General features: G+C 37.5%; 1 protein-coding gene across 1 annotated transcript in view; it reads left to right on the plus strand.

Annotated features, from left to right (window-relative positions):
• The window catches only part of LOC110798273 (ubiquitin carboxyl-terminal hydrolase 5), a 31688-nt gene extending 15188 nt beyond the window's left edge, over positions 1-16500 (plus strand). Inside the window, exons 6-13 of the mRNA XM_022003447.2 lie at positions 3321-3710; positions 5235-5375; positions 5448-5618; positions 7699-7956; positions 8042-8190; positions 11747-12280; positions 13198-13471; positions 16069-16500. Coding sequence (XP_021859139.1) covers positions 3321-3710; positions 5235-5375; positions 5448-5618; positions 7699-7956; positions 8042-8190; positions 11747-12280; positions 13198-13471; positions 16069-16203 — 2052 coding nt within the window. The 3' untranslated portion in view covers positions 16204-16500. The remainder of the gene's footprint in view (positions 1-3320; positions 3711-5234; positions 5376-5447; positions 5619-7698; positions 7957-8041; positions 8191-11746; positions 12281-13197; positions 13472-16068) is intronic.
• The last annotated feature ends 4002 nt before the right edge of the window (positions 16501-20502 follow it).

The raw sequence follows: 20502 nt of genomic DNA on the forward strand, positions 1-20502 counted from the left end.
TTTTTTCCTGATTCATAAGAAAATAAAATAAAATTACCATCATTCATAAAAATTCAAGATCTACAAATAGAAATCCATTTTGATATAATTTAACACAATTTTTTTTTTCATTTCTCTCTCTAATTTGCTTATTTACAACTATATGTACCAAAAACTTAATTACTCATTTTCTAACTTTTTGTTGTTATTATTGTTATTGTTGTTGTTGGAGAGAGAAGCAGGGGTAAAGAAAGAGGGGCGGGGATTTTTTTTTGGCTCATGGATAAGAGAGGAGGGGGGATTTTTTTTGCTAATGGGAAAAATGAAAAAAGATGAGTGAAAAAGTGGGTAGAGAGAGAGGGGTGAGGACTTTTTTCCTCCATGATTAACACCGGTCTAAGAGGTCCACATACATCATGTTTGTGGAACTCTCTCTTGTCTTCGGGGGCACTTTCCCCCATAGCATACATCACGTACATGGAACTCATTATGCAGGGCTCTTCTCGTCCTCACTGCATGCTTCTTCTTCTGTCTATTTTAGGGTTTCCTCTACGGACATGGCCGACAAGTTTATCTGCAGGTTGTCGATCTCCCCTTTGTGCTTGCACTCCCACCATTTGTGTGGATCTCGATATAGCAAACAGTAAGCCTACTAATGTTTTTCGAGGGCGTGTTGATCTTGGATTCTTTTGTGGATAGGTAATGTGATGACCGATTTATGCGAGTCTCCTCCCCCATTTCCTTTCTTGAATCCCCCGACTGAGGTGGACGACACCCTTGAGTCATTTCTCACACTCTTGGGTGAGCTTGGAGTCGGGCCTTCCAAACTTGTAGGCGTCCCCCTTGGTTCTTCTTCTGAGCGATGGTCCGCCCTTGCGGAGTAGTCCATTAGTCGCTCTGTAGCAGTCATGGTTGCCGAGAGGGTGTTAACCTTCACTCTTAGAACTTCACGCTGCCCCCATTCTTTCAACCCGTGAACAAAGTTGAACAATCGATCCTTCTCATTCATGTCTCGGATGTCCAACATACAGGCCGAGTATTCTTTCACATAGTCGCCGATGGAGCCCTTGTGCTGCAACTTTATTTGTGCCGCAAACTCGGTGTTCGCATAGTAGAACTGTTCTTTGAGTTCCTTCTTGAACTCCTCCAATGTATCTATTTTGATCTTCCCAGCTTCGATGTCATTGTGCTTTCTACGCCACCATAGCTTTGCATCGTCTAACAAGTGCATGGTAGCAGTATCCACCTTCAGGTCGTGTCGCACACATTCTGTCGTAGTCTCCATGTCGAAGAGGAAGTTATGAACTTCCCTCGAGCCTCTAGCGCCACTGTAGTCTCGAGGCTTTGGAGGTTTGATCTTGATCGTACTACCTCCACCCGAGTCAGTCCTTGCAATGCGCATTAGGGTCGCGCACTTGTTTTGTGCCTCTTCAGCTTGTCCTTTGACAAAGTTAAGTTGTTCATAAAGTCCTTCTCTTTCTTGCATGAGCTTGTCGACCGCATTCTCGAGTCTCTCTATTTCTTTGGCTTGTCACAATTTCCTCGAGGTGGGTCCATCTCTGACATTGCTCTCTAGCCAGGCTAGTCTTTCTTCGATTGATCCCATCTCAAATTGCTTGCTCGTGTCTCTTGATGCCTAGGTTTGAACGTTGGCTCTAATACCAACTGTCTCGGTCCAAGTGTTTTGGTACCGGATCGTGCGCTGCACTCTTGCCTATGGGGCGGCAAGGGCGCAAGCATTGTGCGGAAAATGAATCTCAAGGCTGGGGCACGAGCGGGTGCTTGATTCAGTATGTGCACTCTTGCGTATTGGCGACAAGAGCGAGGGTCGATCTGGGCACTTGTGTGTGTACAACAAGCACAAGCGGGACCGCCGACGAGAATATATCTGTTTTGTGGAGACTTTGTTGAGTTTTGGAAAGCTTAAACACATGCGACAACACAATATTTATAAAAGTTAACAACAACGCAAGTGATTAAGCAAAGGCAACTTCTGATGAGAAGTATTGGTCCATAACCCTCATAGAGGTTTATTTTGAATTAGCTTTAGACTTTCAGTGAACGCTGGATAAACAGAAACATAATAATTCTATCTAAAGTCTAGAAAACTATTAGAAAGATCCTAGAAAGCAATAGATAAGCAAAATACAAGTAAATGAAGGTTGAATTCTAACACTCCGTCTCACAATGTTGTTCCTGTTTGGAGAAAACCACTGGTATTTAGGAAAAAACAAAGGTGTGTAAGAAAAAGCAACCATTGGGAGTATTTTTATTGGGAAGGAGTGAAAATAAATTGTTGTTCAATGAAAAAGGTGGATGCGGGGAAGGTTGGGTTGAATTTGTATTGGAAGAAATGAAATTGTTTTTTAATGAAAAAGTATATCAAAAAGTGGATGTGGGGAATTGGGGATGGTTGGGTGGAAACGTACATGGCTAAAAATAGAAACAGGAACAACATAAAGATGTTCCGATTAGGAAAACAGGAACAACATTGTAAGACTAAGGAAGTATTATCTTTTCTCACCTTATTTTATTGGCCCTTATTGGAAGTTATAAATAGGTGATCTTGAACTTATTCACCCTTATCTTATATGAACTTATTGACCCTTATATTATATTTTCTTATCATATTATATCTGAAATAAGTGAAAATAAGGTGAACAAAACAAAGGCTTAATGGGTGGTTGTGCATTTTTCAACATTTACATCTCTAATGGATTTACTAATTTATGTATTTATATGGTTAGCGGAGCTAGTTAATGATCTTATCTGAAAAACTAAAGAAATAAAGCAAAATCCTTGTAAGTACATGGCTGTCAAAGTTTACCTCTAGGTACTATGTTGTTTTCCATGCACTATGTTCTGTTGATCAATACTCCCTCCGTATTTATTTAAGGGGTACACTTGCCTTTTCCGGCCGTATTTATTTAAGAGATACACTTGCCATTTTTAGTAACTTATCAACCCCACCATCTAATTAAATAATACATCTAATTTACCCACCTTACCTCCCACCCCCAAAATGACATGGTCCCCACTTGTTTACTTATTAAAATATCTATCCAACCCCACTTGCTTTATTATTTTATCTCATTCAATTCTTCTTCTTAATACCTGTGCCCGGTCAAATGTATCTCTTAAATAAATACGGAGGGAATAACAATAAGATTGGTTTTGATTTTGACTGTATTATGTGTTATATACTGATCAGTTATGTAGACTGAACTATTGTTTAGTTGTGTCCTAGGAGCAGCATTATTGAACATCTCATTTTCCTTTTTTTTTATTCATAACGGGTTTTAATTAGTAAAATTCTAAGTTGCTCTCCTCTTTTGTTACAGATTCTCGTGGAGGTATATGTGACAAATTCTGTAAAGAGAACCGACCCTGCTGGGAAGCAGTCAAATTCTTTTCTTTTAGAGCCTTCAAAGTCAGGTTTATCTATTGCTGGAGGTTTGTCTGCAACTAAAGGCGTATCTAAAAACTGCGATTCAGAGCTCTCACAAGGTCAGAATCAGGTGTCACCACATCAGGAATCAAACAATGTGCAAGAAGCAAGTGGTGTTACCACAAGAGGTGCTACTGCAGGTCTCAGTGGGCTGCTAAATCTTGGAAATACTTGTTATATGAATAGCGCCATACAATGCCTTGTTCATACACCAGAGTTTACTAGATATTTTCGTGAAGATTACCGTGGAGAAATAAACTGGCAGAATCCAATGGGCATGGTTGTAAGTATTTATTTACCGGGAATCCTTAATTCAGTCTCTATGATGCAATTTCTTTTCTTTTCATTGCATGCATGTATGGATTGTTCTGGTTGATAATAGGTACTTCAGTGACTAACAATGCTCTGACTGCTATCATACTGCTTCAGCTCAATATATCTTTCTCTATTTTCTGTTTTCATTAATTTTATAACTAATTTTTTAATCTTCTCCTGACATCCTGTTAATCTTTTCAACTAAAAGCCTCGACTTTTAAAGAAAATATGTCTTATTATTGATCAATTTTCTAGGAGATGGATGCCTAGCCCCTGCATCTGGCGGGATCCACTTGGATGGTCAAATTCCCTAGATAAATGGAAATATTTTATTTCTTTGGTTTGAATTGTTTTTTCTCCAAAGATAGATGAACTATTTTTTTTACCCGATTGAAGAAGACTCTAATTTTTTAATACACATAAATCGACATGTGTGTGTCATGATTTCAACTATTAATGAATATTCATATGTATATCAATCCATCAAAAAAGCACGTGCCAGGAACCAGATGAACTGGTGACATGAGGATTTTCAGTCCTCTGCTCTACCAGCTGAGCTATCCCTACCATTCATTCACCTTTCGGGCGCATCATCTTCTCATTTCATTTTACTCGATAACTCAAGGGTTTGAAAAGGGTTTTCCATGAGATGGGAAGTGAAAACTATTTGCCCCACACGAGGTTTGTGAATAAGTTATTGTCTGATAATGAGCAAGGAATACTCGTCTTTTTGCTAAACAAGATGTATTGAACTCATAATTCATTAGATACATTTTATGAATGTCAACTGAGTATCGTAAGTAAATTGCTCCCGGTTGTTCAATCAGTTGATAATCAGAGTCATTTTTTGATAAATGATCACTACGAGTCAGACTCAATAGAATTTGATCTATTCTTTTTTTTGTTCATTTAAACAAATTTGATACGTTAGTAAGGGTATAATAGGAACATCATAAGGGGGACACCAAATTCTCAAGAGTTAGCTTAAATAAGAGAGATTTATTACTTCTCTTTATCTTTATGGTCTAGGAAATATATTGAATATTACAGTGCTGCCAGGTAGCTTTGCATGTCATATGCAATAAAATTTCTGTTTCTTTTATTGAATGTTATGCATAGGAAGACAATTAGTGCTACTGTGAGTGCAGTGGTTTATAAGGTGTGGCAAGCCAAAAATAATAGATTTTGGAATAGCAAAATTCATGGCATAGAGATAACTGTAAAAGGAAGTAAAATATACTGTACAGTCCAGATTAATTGCATTGGACAAAAAATTAGTAGAGATGGAGCTTGGATAGCAACCCTGTGATTAGTTGTTTCTCGTTGTTTAGCCTTGTTAAGGCCTGTTTGTTTTCATGTAGCTCCCCTTAGTACTTCGGGTCCTGCATAGCACGTTCGTTTATCTCTGAGGTGGAGATTGGTTTTACATGGTTGGAAGTTTTGGATGATACAAAATTCTTTGATTTACCAAAAAGAAAGTTTTGCTTTTCAGGGAGAGCTGGCTCTTGCATTTGGTGAATTACTTAGAAAAATTTGGGCTCCAGGACGAACACCGGTTGCTCCTCGGCCTTTTAAAGCAAAGCTAGCTCGTTTTGCTCCTCAGTTCAGTGGGTATAACCAGCATGATTCACAGGTAACTGCATTGTCTCAACTTTGTCTTTCCTTCAATTCAATAAGTTAAATTCTGAATAGTTTAGGTTTCCAGGAACTCTTGGCGTTTCTGTTGGATGGATTGCATGAAGATTTGAATCGTGTCAAAGATAAACCTTACATTCTTTCTAAGGATGCAGACGGAAGACCTGATGAAGAGGTTGCTCATGAATATTGGGCAAACCATAAAGCTCGTAATGATTCTATTATTGTTGATGTTTGCCAGGTAAACTTCACCGTAATATCCGCTGACATTGCTATTAAATGTTCATCTACATTGGTCTCTTTGAGATTCTCTACATGAAGATCAAAAAGTAAAAATGAAATTAACATGACATTTTTTTTCTTTGAGGAATTTAAGGACTATTACCAATTCTTTATTTTTCCAATGGGATCAAAGAGGTTTTTCCCTATTGAAGTAACCAATTTCCAATACTCCAGAGTCCCGAGCCTTTTCAAGCCTTATGTATGTCTTTCAAGAAGGAAAATATAAATAATTTGGAGAAACAAACAATATGGTGAAAACTGAATATACCTATTATTACCAATAGTTTGATATTTTTATATGCAGTTGTTCTTTGAATGTTCCAGAGTCTCTCCTATATGTAAATAAATGTAAAACACACACACACACACACACACACACACACACACACACACACACACACACTAACGATGTATTTTCTCAAAATATCAACTTATAATTTTGACTTAACAAAAGAGAGAATATATGAAAACAAACTTTCAAGTCTTTGATACTTCAGAGCTTCTTCTCCAGTTTTACTTCCTCGGGATTCATTCCGTGGAGCTTGATGTAACAATTTTCAGTTAGCTGTAAACCATGATTCAAGTGTTTAAGTAAATAATCTTTCATCTTCATTAGTCTCTCTCCATTTCCGCCCTCAAAGAACATCTTGTTCTTGCTAGGTGTCCCTCCTTCAGTAGAGACTGACCACACCAATCTAGTTGGTTTTCCTTTCTGGTTGAAAGCCTCAATGTCTTCTTGTTTGGTGGATTTGAACAACAAAAGTAGACCTAGGGTTTTCTCACTAGGTTTCCAAAATCGTGTGATCCTTCACAGGTCCAACCCATATTATGTGCCCACACCTGGATCGGGTTGTGTTGACACGAATATGCCTGGGTATGTTGAAGTGCCTGGGTATGTTGAAGAGTCCCAGAATCATAGGTAAAAGTAAAGCACAAGTACGACTAGAAAACAAGTATTTGATCTAGAAATAAATCTCCATTTAAAACGCAATAGCGGAATGAGTAGTATCTAAGGATGAAATTTATTTCATATACAATTAGCTAAGGACAAGCCTAACTTGAAGTCAAGGAAAAACCCGGCGTGTAAAAAGAAAGTGGCTTGACTTAACTGATAGCATTGAATGAGGAGCATGAAGGACTGGGGCGAAGTTGCGCTCACGCATTTTCGCGCGAACATTGGAGTTATTTCCTCTTTTCATTCAATTGGATATTATGTGAGCGGCCTAACGGCAATGAAGAAGAGTTAGAAGTTCTCCAATTCCTCTACAGAATATGGTTGAGCAAGAAACCGACTCGCGCGTAAGGGGTTTGAGAGAGACTTTTCGTGCTGACATTTCTTTGACTGCTCCTGGTCTGCTGTGATTTGTAGCTTCAACAATAAAGCTTGCAAACCACTGATTCTTCAGTGTCCACAACATGTCCACAATCCACATGATTCTTGCTAACAAAGGCCTGAGTTTTTCGAAGTGGACGTGACTCTCCTTGATGATGAAGCTATAACTGTTTGAAAATTTAACCAGATTCTGCGATTCCTATACCAGAGGTGGTGATGGCTACTCTTTTGACTTGTGTATGTGCTGATAAAGTTAGGAGATTGCAATTAGTGTTAAACATTAGATCAGGTTTTTCGTCAGCAATCAAAATAAAGAATGTTGAGGTGATCTGCACCACAATAGTATTGGAATATTCTGGATTGGGTGTAAAGCCAAGTTAAAAGACAACCGTACAATTCTACCATGTCAAACCTTGAGGTTGGGAGGTGGGATCTCAACCACTGAACTTGTTATTCTTTTTCTTATGTATTTATTGGTTGGTTGGCTTGTTGTTGACTTCTTCTTTTCCAAAACTGGAAATCTGAAGCCCATATTGATTCACAGTTTTTTTTTTGCTGAACTTAGTAGCTGTTAAACTTAATTTTCCTTAGACTTATTCGTAATGATCCCATCGGCCATGAGAGGGGTGACTTAATCCTTAAATATTGAAGTAGAATTAGATGGTTTGAGTAGCCTTGTTGTAATTTCTAACATCTTCCTTTGCAGGGCCAATACAAGTCGACTCTGGTTTGCCCTGTGTGCGCAAAAGTTTCAGTCACATTTGATCCCTTCATGTATCTTTCTTTGCCCCTCCAGTCTACTGCTACGCGCCCTTTGACTGTAACTATATTTAGCAGTGATGGAAGTCTGCTGCCTAATGTTTGCACTGTGACTGTTCCAAAGCAAGGACGATGCAGGGATTTGATCCAAGCACTAAGTGCAGCTTGTTCCTTAAAGCCTCATGAGAAGCTTCTACTCGCAGAGGTTAGAACTTCACTGTTCAATACTTTCGATTCTGGTACACTATCAAGGTACATCTGTTATTTTTATCCCTTAAGTATGTTTGCAGATACAGAATCACTTGATCCACCGGTTCTTTGAAGATCCTTTGACATCATTGTCCAGCATTAAAGATGAGGATCACCTTGCTGCCTATAGGATCCTTCACCCAGCAAAGGGAATAATATTTCTTCAGCTAATACACCGTCTTGAAGACAAGTAAGTATCTAAGTTCCATCTTGTCTAACTGTACTGTAGTCTGCTATAATTACATGGTGTTATTTTCTAACTCGATGCATGGATGGAGTATGTATAGAGAAACTTTGGTTTCACCTTATTTTTAAATGGGATTTTGGATCTATTAACTTCCCCTCGTACAGTAAGGAAATATTTTAACTTTTTAAGTTTTGAACTTCTAAATTAGCTTATCTAATAAATGGTCATGAAGTTCCTGTATTATGTTAAAGTCAAAAGCTAAATTTGGACCTATTCTCTTATGTTTGTTTTTCTCATCTATTTATTACTATGATTTAACAAGATGAAGTTCTTAGATCTCGTTAATGGTTATTTTACACTTGTCCAGCCTTTGGATTGAAAAGCTTCTATATTGTATTTACATCAAATGTTTCTTCCCATCTTCGAATCGAATGGCTTAAATACTCATTCTTCTATAAATGACTTAATTCTATTTTCCTGTTCTAATTTACTGTCTTTGTGTACTACCCCACCTGAGCCTATGGCTGAGTGATACCAAACAAGTTACCTACATTTGGAACTGCTCCAACACTCTTTTTGGGCTGTTTAAATCAGTGTTAATTTCATAATTTTCCAGCATTGTTAGTTGCTAATTTAGCTTAATTACTTTGTTTGGGTGTTAAAAGATTAAGTAATTAAAACAATTATCGTCCAAGCTGCAATAGGCTTATTTTGAACTTAACACTGTGGAATAGGAGTATTGGACAGCAAGCAGCCAAGCCTGTAAGGCATATTTCCCAATTGTCTTAACGCGTTGATTATAAATTTTTGCTTCCCGTTTTCTGTTTTTTAGAAAACTAAGGACCAAAATATGGAAACCACAAAAAGCAGTCTCCAGTTTGAAAATCTACGAGATTATTATGGGTATGACTATTTTTAAGTTTGTGATTCCCCTTAAAGCACATGACTTGCAAATTTATAAAACTGAAAACTGAAAACTGAAAACTGAAAGTGATAACGAACGAGCCCTTAGATAACATGTTTTAGTTCTCTTCAGAAAATATACTTAGTTGGTGTCCTGGTCCTAAGAGTGGTTGTTTTCTTCTAAATATTTAAGGACATGTATTACATGTTTTAGTCAGTTAATAGGTAAGAAATAATTCAGTCCAAGTGACAAATTTCAGTTTCTTTGTGAGCTAAACATGTCATTAGTTGGTCAAAGACTTAGCAAGAAACACTGGCATTTCTGAGTGAACTAGAATCGAAGTTTTCCCTGTCTTCTTGAAATAATTTTGACTTTTACACAAAGAACCTTCAAAAATCAATTTAGAAGTATTATTTATTTCAAAATTATCCAAAACCACAAAGTTTCATAGTTATGATTCTGTATTATATCACTCATGTATCCGTGTTAAGGAAATCTTTGTTTCTCTAATTTTACATCTCCTTGATGTATTTAGGGGATATGAATCCAACCTGAATCTGAACAAGGTATCCAACATGATATCCATTTCCTTCGGGAATGTGGCATCACTACCATAGATAAAAATGCGGTATCTGTCACGGTCGAAGGATCGATCGCGGAGTCCCGGTAACGGAAATGATGCGTTAGTCGCGAACCGTGTTGCGGTTGTCGCGTAGGAATTTGAAATTTGAAAAAGAAGCCCCATGTCAGTCCCACTCACTACCTACCCTAGTCCCCCTCCCCTAAACCGTACACGTGACATAATTAAATGATTATCTTTGTCTACCTTCTCTCTCCTCTCTTGTTTTAGATCTGAAAATGGAGTTCTCTACTGTATTTTAGTGGTGTTTCTCCATTTCTTTCCTTTTTCCCTTTCTTTTTGTCAAAAACATGGGGAACTCGGCTGAAAACAACAGAGTAGATTTGAGGCTAATAACGTTTAATGCGGACAAAATTCGTTCGGATTGGTTGAACCGGCCGGGATATCGCCGTTTTTAAAATCACCTTTACAACTCGGGATATCTCGTATCGCCAGCCTCCAAAACCTAGTTAACTCGGGTGAGTTTTTACACCGTGGTCCCTACAAGGAAAACGCTATTATGCGAATTGCGACTGAACAAATCAGTCACAAAAATGGTTTTGCGTCAGTCGGAAAAAAGCCTCGTCGTAAAATTATTTTCGCGACTACATTTTGTATCGTCGCAAAATCAGTGACTAGCGCGACTGCCTCCTTGCTACTGATTCAAGAATATTTGCAACCAAATTACAGTCGCAATTTCCTAATTCAAAAAAAAAAAGAAAAAGAAGAAGAAAAAGAAATCTGCTTTAATCGCTGATTTCTAGAAACCAAATAGTGATTAATTTGAATCTTACCCATTTGAACACACTGAAGGCAAGAAAAGAAGCTTGACTTAATATTGAAGATAAAAATTCACTCAAATATTATATATCATATCATCGAAAACCAGGTTATACAAAAAGAAAAATAACAAGGTTCATCCAAGATAAATATCAGATCCAACTATTACATGAATAATAAACCAACAAAATTATATGAGTAACAAACGCAAATCGAATATTCAATCTAATTAACCTTTACAGTAACAAAAATACAAAATTAAGCTTTATAATTTATATATACAAGTTTAGATGTACTAATAAAATCTTCTAATTTTACAAGAGACTACTATAAACAATCTAGAACTTGATGCTTATCTATTTTTCTTAATTTATCGAATTCTTGCCACAAATTATTCCTTCCTATCTTTAGCTTCATCGAGTTCTTCGAATTTGGGCGATCGATCTGCATTGTGTTAAAGTGATGGAGTAGTAGATCGAGGTTAGATTTTAAATTTAGAGGAGCTTTGTTAGAGAATAGAGGAGCATAACAAGAACAGAGGAGAGAGGAAAAGAAATATGGGAAGAGAGAGAAAGAAATTGGAGGCGGCTAAATGAGGATGTGGAGTTCTGTTCCATAATTTACGTTTTTGGTTAATGGGGTATGATGTTCTAGCACTTAATACGAGGAAGGACCGAAGGATGAGTAAGATAGTTGTTTTAAGTTTCAGATTTATTTGGAAATTTGGGGGAAGGCGGGACCGCAAGAATTTTGGCATAAAATATCAGACTACCTTTTTCAATTAAAATGTTGCAACCGACTAATAGTGGGAAATTTAGTCGCAATAATTTAAATTAAATTTAAATCATTAAATGTAAAGCTTAGCGAGTGGGTGTTAGTCGCAAAAAATTATGCTAGTCGCGGATTTGCAACTGTGAAGCCACCGCCTTAAGTTAGTCGCAATTTTGCGACTATTGGTCTCTGTTAGTCGCAGATGCTTTTATCTGCTACTGATATTTGAGTAGTTGCAAAATAGCAGTCTTGACGTTTTTCTTGTAGTGCGTTTCCTAGCCAGTCCACTACTTGGTCCAAGCTGAGGATTAGGTAGGAGCTAATATGAGGCCAATAGACTTGTACGTATTCATGTTGTTATATTATTGGTAAGTGAACAAATTTAAGATGTTTTACATTCATATAAAATGTGGTAACGTTACTTAAGTGATCCACACCTCTATATTATGTGTTCTCTGACACTTTTTTGTGTTTCAAACTTTAAGGGGGACAGTTAATGCTCAGAGTATGAAGGGATGGAAACCCTATGGAACCCCACTAGTTTCACCTATCTCATGTGATGATGTAACTACAAGGGGTGATGTTCAATCAATGGTTCGCACAATGTTATCTCCATTGTTGAAGGGTAGAGAACAAACTGATGTATCAGAAGATGGCATTTCATCAGCTGTTGAGCCATCTTCTGAATCTTCAACACTGAGGGAAAGAAACAATGCTGGGACTTGTGGAATGGGGAAATTGCCTCTTCAATTGGTAGATGAAAATAATGTATGTATTGACCTATCTGTAGGAGAAGAAAAACCTGTCAAAATTTCCTCGTCATCGAAATCTCTGTTAGTGTTTATCAATTGGTCAAAGGAACTGCTTGAGAAATATGATACATCTTACTTGGAAAATCTGCCTGAAGTCTGCAAGAATGGACCTCCAGCTAAGAAAGCTCGCACAGAACCTTTGTCCTTGTATAGCTGCTTGGAAGCTTTCCTGCGTGAAGAGCCTTTGGTCTCTGAACCAGATATGTGGTGAGTTTCCTCTCTTTTTATCTTCTATTTCCTTTTGCTCCTGTTTTAGTACATTAGTACACAGTATTTGTGTGAAACTGCATTTGATTTATTACTCGCACGCAAATTCTAATGGGGTGAGACCGAGGAAAAATCGAAGATCCCCACTTCTACTTTACTCTATTTTGACAAACAAATTTTACTATCTTATCCCATTTACCCAACAAATATCTACATCTTTCCACTCACCAATAAAAAGTGCTTTATTTTGTTCTCGAGTCCAAAATTTTCATCACCCATTTAGATCATCAGAATCTGCCTACCACGTAAGAATATCTTGAAATACGCAAATAGGGAAAATAATTTGTCTTGTGTACTAATCTTAACTTTGGAAGTGTTTTAAGACTCGAGGGTTTTCAACAAATTTGTCAGTTCCCACACAAGTCATAAGGGCTCCTCTAGAAGTGGAGAGAGTTCACTATTCCTAACCACAAACAGCAATAGGCACATGGTGACAGTGTTGTGTATCTGTTAAAACAGAGGAAGCATTTGAAAATTTATATACCATAATTCAAGATTCTTTCTGAAAGCCAACGTAGCAATAGGCTCATGACTTGCATCAGAATAGTCCTAGAGGGGCAGAAAGATAATTGGAAAGGAATGCCGTTCCTAATCAAGTTTTTTTTTCATTCCAAGTAGCCTTATTTCTAACCAAAGTAAAGGAAAAGACACTGAACATGTGAGGTAAACCTCCAAGCGTCAGTTCATGTATGTCCACTTTAGCATCCTGTGAATTCCTGTAAAGTCCGTACAGTATTCTACTACGTATTGTGCGGATATTATTTTTTCTTTTTTTCTTTTTACTTCAAAACATTTCGGTTGGCATGAAAAATACAGAATTCTACATTTATTTTATAAGTCCTTTGTCTTCAATACAGGAAATGTCCTCAATGTGAAGAGCGGCGACAAGCAAGCAAGAAGCTAGATTTATGGAGGCTTCCAAAAGTTCTGGTCATCCATCTGAAGCGGTTCTCATATAACAGATCAATCAAGAACAAATTAGATACGTTTGTCAACTTCCCTATATACGATCTTGACGTAACTAAGTACATAGCAAACAAGAACAATTCTGATCCTCAACTTTATGAGCTGTACGCTTTAATCAACCACTACGGGAGCATGGGTAGTGGCCACTACACTTCACACATCAAGGTGAGCCTCAGTTATTTTAATTATTGGTTTAGCAAGCTGGTGTGTAGCCATTTTACATAATAACCGGACAAATATTTTTCTTTAAGGGAGGGAGGGGGGACCACTCTGTCTGAAATAACTATAGACATTTTCCTACCCAGACTTGCTCTCCCAACTTCAAGGGTTTGGCTGACAGAAGACCAGTTAACACTAGAAATTTTAGTCGGAAAATGATTAAGACAATCTTTCTGCCACATTGTAAAACACATTTCAAATCTTTTCACCTAAATTTTACCAAACTGTTTTTTTACTTATCAAAAGTGATTTTTTATGAAAATTGATGAAAACTGTTTTCCACTGTTTACAAACTCTCCATCTTGCACCTAAGCAAAATCACATCATGGGCTTAGCTGGGAAAAAAAATTGAGACCCACGCTGACGACACCCAAATGGAGCTATCAGTAACGCCATGTACACAACCATATTTCATGTTTCATGTCCAACAAATACGGTCATTTCTCCCTTTTTCGCGAGAAGCCACTGCCATTAACGAGAAATCAATCTCAAAAATCCTACGCCACTCTATAGGCCTATAACTTTCAAATGGTTGACATGTTCTCATGCTGCATTACAACTCTGCAAATCCCTTCAACTTTATAAACAACTCCTGAACAAATGCCGATCATCCCCAAGCCCAACATATTAATCTTTGCGGGAACACAAGCTTAGGGATGTCAGTGGGGCGGGTTTCGCGGGAGACCCGCCCCGCATCCGCCCCAAGTAGGCGGGGATGGAGGTAGGTTTGGCGGGTGATGGGGTGGGGATGGGTATAAAAATCGTACCCGCCATGGGTAATGGGGCGGGTGTGGTTTTTGTGTTGAACCCGCCCCATCCCCGCCCGCCCAGCCCCATCCCCACTCGCCCCGCTTCATTCCCGATATGGGTGATGGAGTTAGTTTGGATTTATTTGCATGTTTAGGTGATAATATGAATTTAGGTGAGATTTTTGAGTTTTTTGTTTGGATTTTTTTTTTGTAATGATGGGTATTTTTTCCGATTACAAACTATACTTTAGTCATAAGCTATATTTTTTTTCTAAATTTAACTTGCATTACTCGGTATGTATGGAAAATGTTTGCTAAATAAGAAAAATTAGACGGGTATTGGCGCGGGTATGGGGCGGGGATAAGACGGGGATGGATACCCAGGGTGGTGGGGCGGGGATGGATTTTAGTTTATACCCGTTGGGGCGGGGATGGGGATGAATTTTGTACCCGCCATGGGTGATGGGGCGGGGATGGGGATGAAAATTTTAGGTGGGGATGGGGATGGAGGGACCTACATCCGCATCCGCCCCGCCCCGCCCCATTGACATCCCTACACAAGCTATTTTTGGATGATCTACCATGTTTAGCTTTGATGCCGATTTAACAACTTTATAACAACTCCTGAATAAATGCCATAATTTCACACTAAACTTTCAACCCCTAGTTGCTCATGCAGCATTGTTTGTAAAATTTTGTCTGCTTCAGTCCCATACCCCTCCTATACCATTAATAAGATCCAACACTTGCAACTTAAAAGGGTAATATTGGACAAAATGACTTTATTTTTCTGGTGTTGGGGGGAGGGGCAGAATTGGCGTAAAAGTAATAGTTCTAAACATTTCTAGGTCCCCCCTCTAAAAGTTCCTCGCTTTCTTCCTATTCTTTGATAATATCTTTTTTGGAACTAAGATATATATGTATAGAGCGCCAGTTGATTGTTATGCTACCAGTGAGTACTTATGCATTGTTTGTGTGCTTTGCATGGAATCGGCAGGTAGTCCTCCGTGCTTTTTAGTGTTGCATACTTTCCATGTCCAACATGTTATTCATAACTACTCTTGTCGCTTTTTGTTGTCTGCTCCACCAGCTTGTTTGTTATTTATAGTGAAGGAAGAGAAAATAACGTATGATTAGGGGTATAAATGAGGCGAGATTCTCAATAAACTACCCGGGCTCGGATAAAGCTCGTTCATGTTCGTTTATTTAATAAATGATCGGAACTTGAACAACCTTAGAAACTCGTTTAGTAAACGAGCTTGAACATGAAAATATGTATCTTCATTCATTATGTTCATACATCTCGTTTATTTATATTCCTGAACAACTTGTTCATTTATGTTCATGAACAAGCTTGTCTATTTATGTTCATAATAAATTTACCATATATAGTTTTTTATTAAAGATAAAATCATATTTTAACTTTTAACATCCAAAAAAATATATTATAGAATAAAAATATTTTTAAAATATAATTTAAATTGCTAAATTAGTGCACAGTCCAAAAAAGCTCGTTATGAACTTGGCTCGATTAATAAACGAGATGTTCATGAACACAAAACCTCTTAAACAAACCGAGCTTGAACAAATTTTGAGCTAGGTTGAAAGCTCGGGCTCGGGCTCGGGCTCGAGCTCGAACTCGCCTAAGTTAAATGAACATGAACATCTTGCTGAAATGTATGTGTGGAAGCTGAAATGCAAGTTGCTGGAACTGTACCTTTTATTCAGTTGTCAGAATCATCTTGCTGTCTGTTATATGCTCTGTTCATGATTCTATAATTTGTTCTTTTGTAGCTCCTGGATGAGAATAGGTGGTATAGCTTTGACGATAACCATGTATCAGCTATCGGTGAAGAAGAGGTGAAGACTAATGCTGCATATGTTCTATTATACCGAAGGAAGAAAGATATCGCTTCTGAAAGCATTTAAAATATTTGGATGCTCGATTCAACTATTACATGATGAAGAAAGAAGGAAACTGCTGAAGTTTTGTTTATATTATATGATGTAGTATAATTTTGTAATAGAATTGTTTTGAAGAAGCTAGTGTTCTATGCGTATAGGAGCTGAAAATTGGCTCAGCTTATAGAAGGATTATACGTAGTACTTGGTTGGCCACTTTGTGGTTTCTCTCCTAGAATTCATTTATTGTAACTTACTGGATCTTGTACAAGTTAGACCATTCAGAACGTTTTAACCTAAGAACTTGTGGTGCTTTGTGAATAAGTGTTGCGTCCTTTTGGTTTATTGAAGTCGGTTCACTAGTTGGTAAAGGTAAAGTTTGGGTGAGGGTTTCTTGTTTTGTGATTGGATTTGCTAGCTTATTTGTGTAATTGAAGTGAATTTTAGTGTCAATTCATATAAGCCAACCTCGTCGCCGCAGTCTTGTAGTGTCAGTCTGTCAGATTACGCCGATTTTGCCGGTAAAAGTAAAGACTAGGTTGGGGATTCTGATTTGGTGTTTGAATTTTCAAGGGTCTGCTTAGTTCTTATTCAATTGCTTTCCCCTGCCTTTTGGTGGGTAAGTTTATAGGGTAAGGGTAGTAAGTTGGTTTTGTTATTTAAGGATAGTATGCTTGGTTTACTTCTTTGTTAGTAATGTCCCTTTTGAGGTTGTTGATATTGGTTTCAATTCGTGGTTTTCAAGTGTGAGGTTCGTATTTGGATTTGTTGTGTGCTTTTGTCCAAATTTGAAATGTTTAGTGGAAGGAAGGTTGGCGTTAGATGCTAGGATGAGGGAGGTATGGAGAAATTGGGTCCTTTCCTCCTCCAAAAAGTGGGGTTTGGTTGTTGGAGGAGATGTTGAAGTGGTTACGGTGGACTTTGTTTCTTTTGTTTGTGGACTTCTTAAAAGGCTTTGTATTAATGGGAAGTTGTCAGGTTAATTGGTTTTGAGGGTAATTTTTCGTAAACTCTCATTTTAGGTTAGCGATGAGATTTATTTTTCTCGTTTTCATAGTCTTGTATCTAAACGCTGCTCTTCAAAATTTTGGGATTATAGTATGTTTTCCTTGTCATTTTTAATGACTCATGTTGGTCGTGAGCAAGGTGAATTGCTCACAAAGTCTACAACTGACCCGTGATCAGGTTCTTTCACTTCCACTTCTCTATTTGTCCTCCAAGTGTCGCTGATTTTCAAGGGAATCTCTCAGTGTTTGTTGGCAAACTTCAGCTACCTCTTCGACAAGGAATCACGAACGACTGTCGGAAAATAAACAGTGGGATAATACTTCAGCTACCTCTTCTCTTATCGGTAGGTAGTGTTTCTTGCCAAATATGGTGGTGTGCTTTTTTGTGTAGTTGATATGTAATTCTGATACTATTTAATTTGGGTGTATATGTTGAACCTTTTTTTGTTTCTTACTTTTTCTTGTAACTGATGTAATTACTTCTTTATTTTTTAGAATTATTTTCTTATTTGGTTTAGTTTAGTAATCAACGGATCCCGACTTCGAGTTATGGTTTCTCGGTGACATTGAAGGATTTGCATCACTCGACTAATCATTTACCATTGTAGTCTATTCACCAAAATTTTCTTGGAATGGGGATTGGGTAGTTTGAGGTTAGAGTGTAGATCAAAATTTGATGGGGTCATCATCAAGCCTACCAAAAATAAAAACCTAACTTGGTCTCTCTAATTGGTAGAAAGGGCAAGCAAGGGTAGATCCACAGGGAATAAGGGGAGAACCGTTAAAATATTTACTTATGATAAGCTATGCCTAATTTGTTCGGGGTAAAACGAACAACAGTTAAAAAAGGACCTTGGGAAAGGGTATCCACTAAATAATTCACAAACCATGCAATCAAAATGAGAAAGATACAACGGGGATTAATTGAGGGGAATCACTCATGTAAAAGTACTCAAACTACTCTTTCAAACTAGTTAGATTGGCCTAGCTAATCTCCAACCAAAGACCTGTTTTCATGGCTAAGGCATTCAACGAAACATATCCATAGACATGATGAACATAAACAATCAAATAAAGTCTCGTAGACTATGTGGGTCCCTATTTTCATGGCCCTTCAAGCCCAATGATCGATTTGAGGCAACCCCCTTAACTTCATCTTTCGTTCCTTCACTAAAGGTACCTAAATAATGCATTTATGATGGCCAACAGTGCAAGCATTCATTAAATACCAAATTAATCAACCAAATTCATCCCAAGTGAAAACCCCATGTTCAATTTATAGGTTCATAAGCTCCTCAATGGCTTCAACTCATTCCCAAGTAAAACTACTACTCACAAATCATTCTAAATAGCAAGAACAAATATATTACCACCAATAACATGAAATCAATACTAATCTAAGATAAACAAGATTAAAAGTGAAACAATAAAAAAAAGTAAATTAAACAATAAAACAAGAGATAGAGTAAACAATTCTCATTGATACTGCAAGGAGACTCCAAATATTCAAGTTTCCTTCTTAGATTCTTCAACATCCAAGCATCAACAAGTTTTTATCACTTTCGCTCTCTAGAAAACGAGAGTTTCTCTCTCTAAAAACCCCAACCTAAGCTAAAACTGATTAATACATGTCACTTATCTTGAAATTTTCGTACAATGAGTATACAAACCAAGCAACATAGTATCTCCGTCAAAATAAGAGTTCACAAAACAGGTGGTCGCGACCGGGGTGAAACATCGCTGCCGCTATGGGTAAAATGGGCGAAGAGGCAGAATGTTCCAGTAGCTAAATCCCGGTCGGGGTGGAACAAGTAGCGGCCTATAGTTTCCAATTTAATTTCTTTATCACATAGCCATTTTATTTCATCCGAAAGGGTGAGTTAGGTAGTCCACCTAGTTTTATTTCCTTATAAATAAAATAGTTGAACGTATTGATTATTAAGATGAATTTAAATCGTCGGGTGTGAATGATTATTGCTTATTGTTTATTGAGATGAATTTTTTGTTCTTAAAAAATAAAACCTTATTTTAAAATAAAATTTAACGAGTACCTTTGTTTATTTTAAAAACTATTTTATATTTGGTAGATTTTAATTAGAAAATGAAAGTGGTAAATTTCTTCTTTTTTGTCTGGTGTATTATAAACACTCTAATTCACTTTGTTGTTTTTCAAATCTTTATATTTCTACTTTGGTGTTCAATACATACTAACTTTTACTCTAGTGTTTTTCAAAGACTTAAATGTCTACTCCGGTGGCTAAACAAAACTTTTTTTTAATTCTGCTTCACTTTATTTTAATTTCTAACCGTCCTATGTCCTTTTAACAGGAACCTTCTTGTCTTAATTTCTTTTGTTTCTTGTCAGTAGTTGTAGGAGTGGTTACTTCTTTTTCATGCATCGGAAACCTTGTTACATATGAAATTTTTTCGTACATTATTCTTGTTTTAGGTTTTAGTCTATGTGTCGGCTGTATTACCCCAAAACCTAAAGCATGTGCATGATTTTGTAACATTTGAATATATATTTATATCCTTGCCCTGTATGCCCGGGTGTAGACACCTACTTTTGTCCCCATTCCCGAAAGGGAAAGGTTCGATGATGAAAGCATAAATCTCCACTTGACAACGCATCTCCTATAAAATAACGAATCTCAATTCCCCTTTTCATTTCACCTGAAACCTGCTATTTATGGAAACCTGCTAAAAATAGTAACTGCCGTAAAGGGTAGCTTCTAAAAGTGGCAAGTCATAAAAGATAGAAACCTGTCAGAATTAGGTGTTGCACTCCAACATAAATCCTAAATGTGATAGAAAACTGCAAGAATCCTATTCCTAATATGATTCGGAAATAAGAGTTACGTATTAATTAAAATCCTAACGAGCCTAGAGTTCGTAACGGGTCCAGACGCATTCCGTCATGAAATTGATACGCACTAAAAGACTCGATTAAGTCTCAAACACTACGGATTTCAGGAATCTGAATCTGACTAAGAAAACGGCCCAAACAGCAATTTCAACGCCCAGCCCTGGGCGCTGAAATTGCCTGGATCATATTTTCAACGCCCAGAGCTGGGCGCCGAAATCTTTGACGCCCAGCCCTGGGCGCTGAAAATACCTGGGTACGTGTTTTTTCCTAATTCTTTGTGGATTAGAACTCTGCAATTCTATCTTTCCACGAACTCTTCCCTATAAATAGACCCCTAAAGTTCGACGTGAAAAGGACACACACAACACAATTCATATTCTGAGTATTGACTCCAACCCTTAGCCTAAGCCTCACGCTGCGAAATTGTTCACGCGTTCTGTCGCAATCGATCCA

The sequence above is a fragment of the Spinacia oleracea genome, chromosome 2, assembly GCF_020520425.1.
Source record: "Spinacia oleracea cultivar Varoflay chromosome 2, BTI_SOV_V1, whole genome shotgun sequence".
Lineage (NCBI taxonomy): Eukaryota > Viridiplantae > Streptophyta > Magnoliopsida > Caryophyllales > Amaranthaceae > Spinacia > Spinacia oleracea.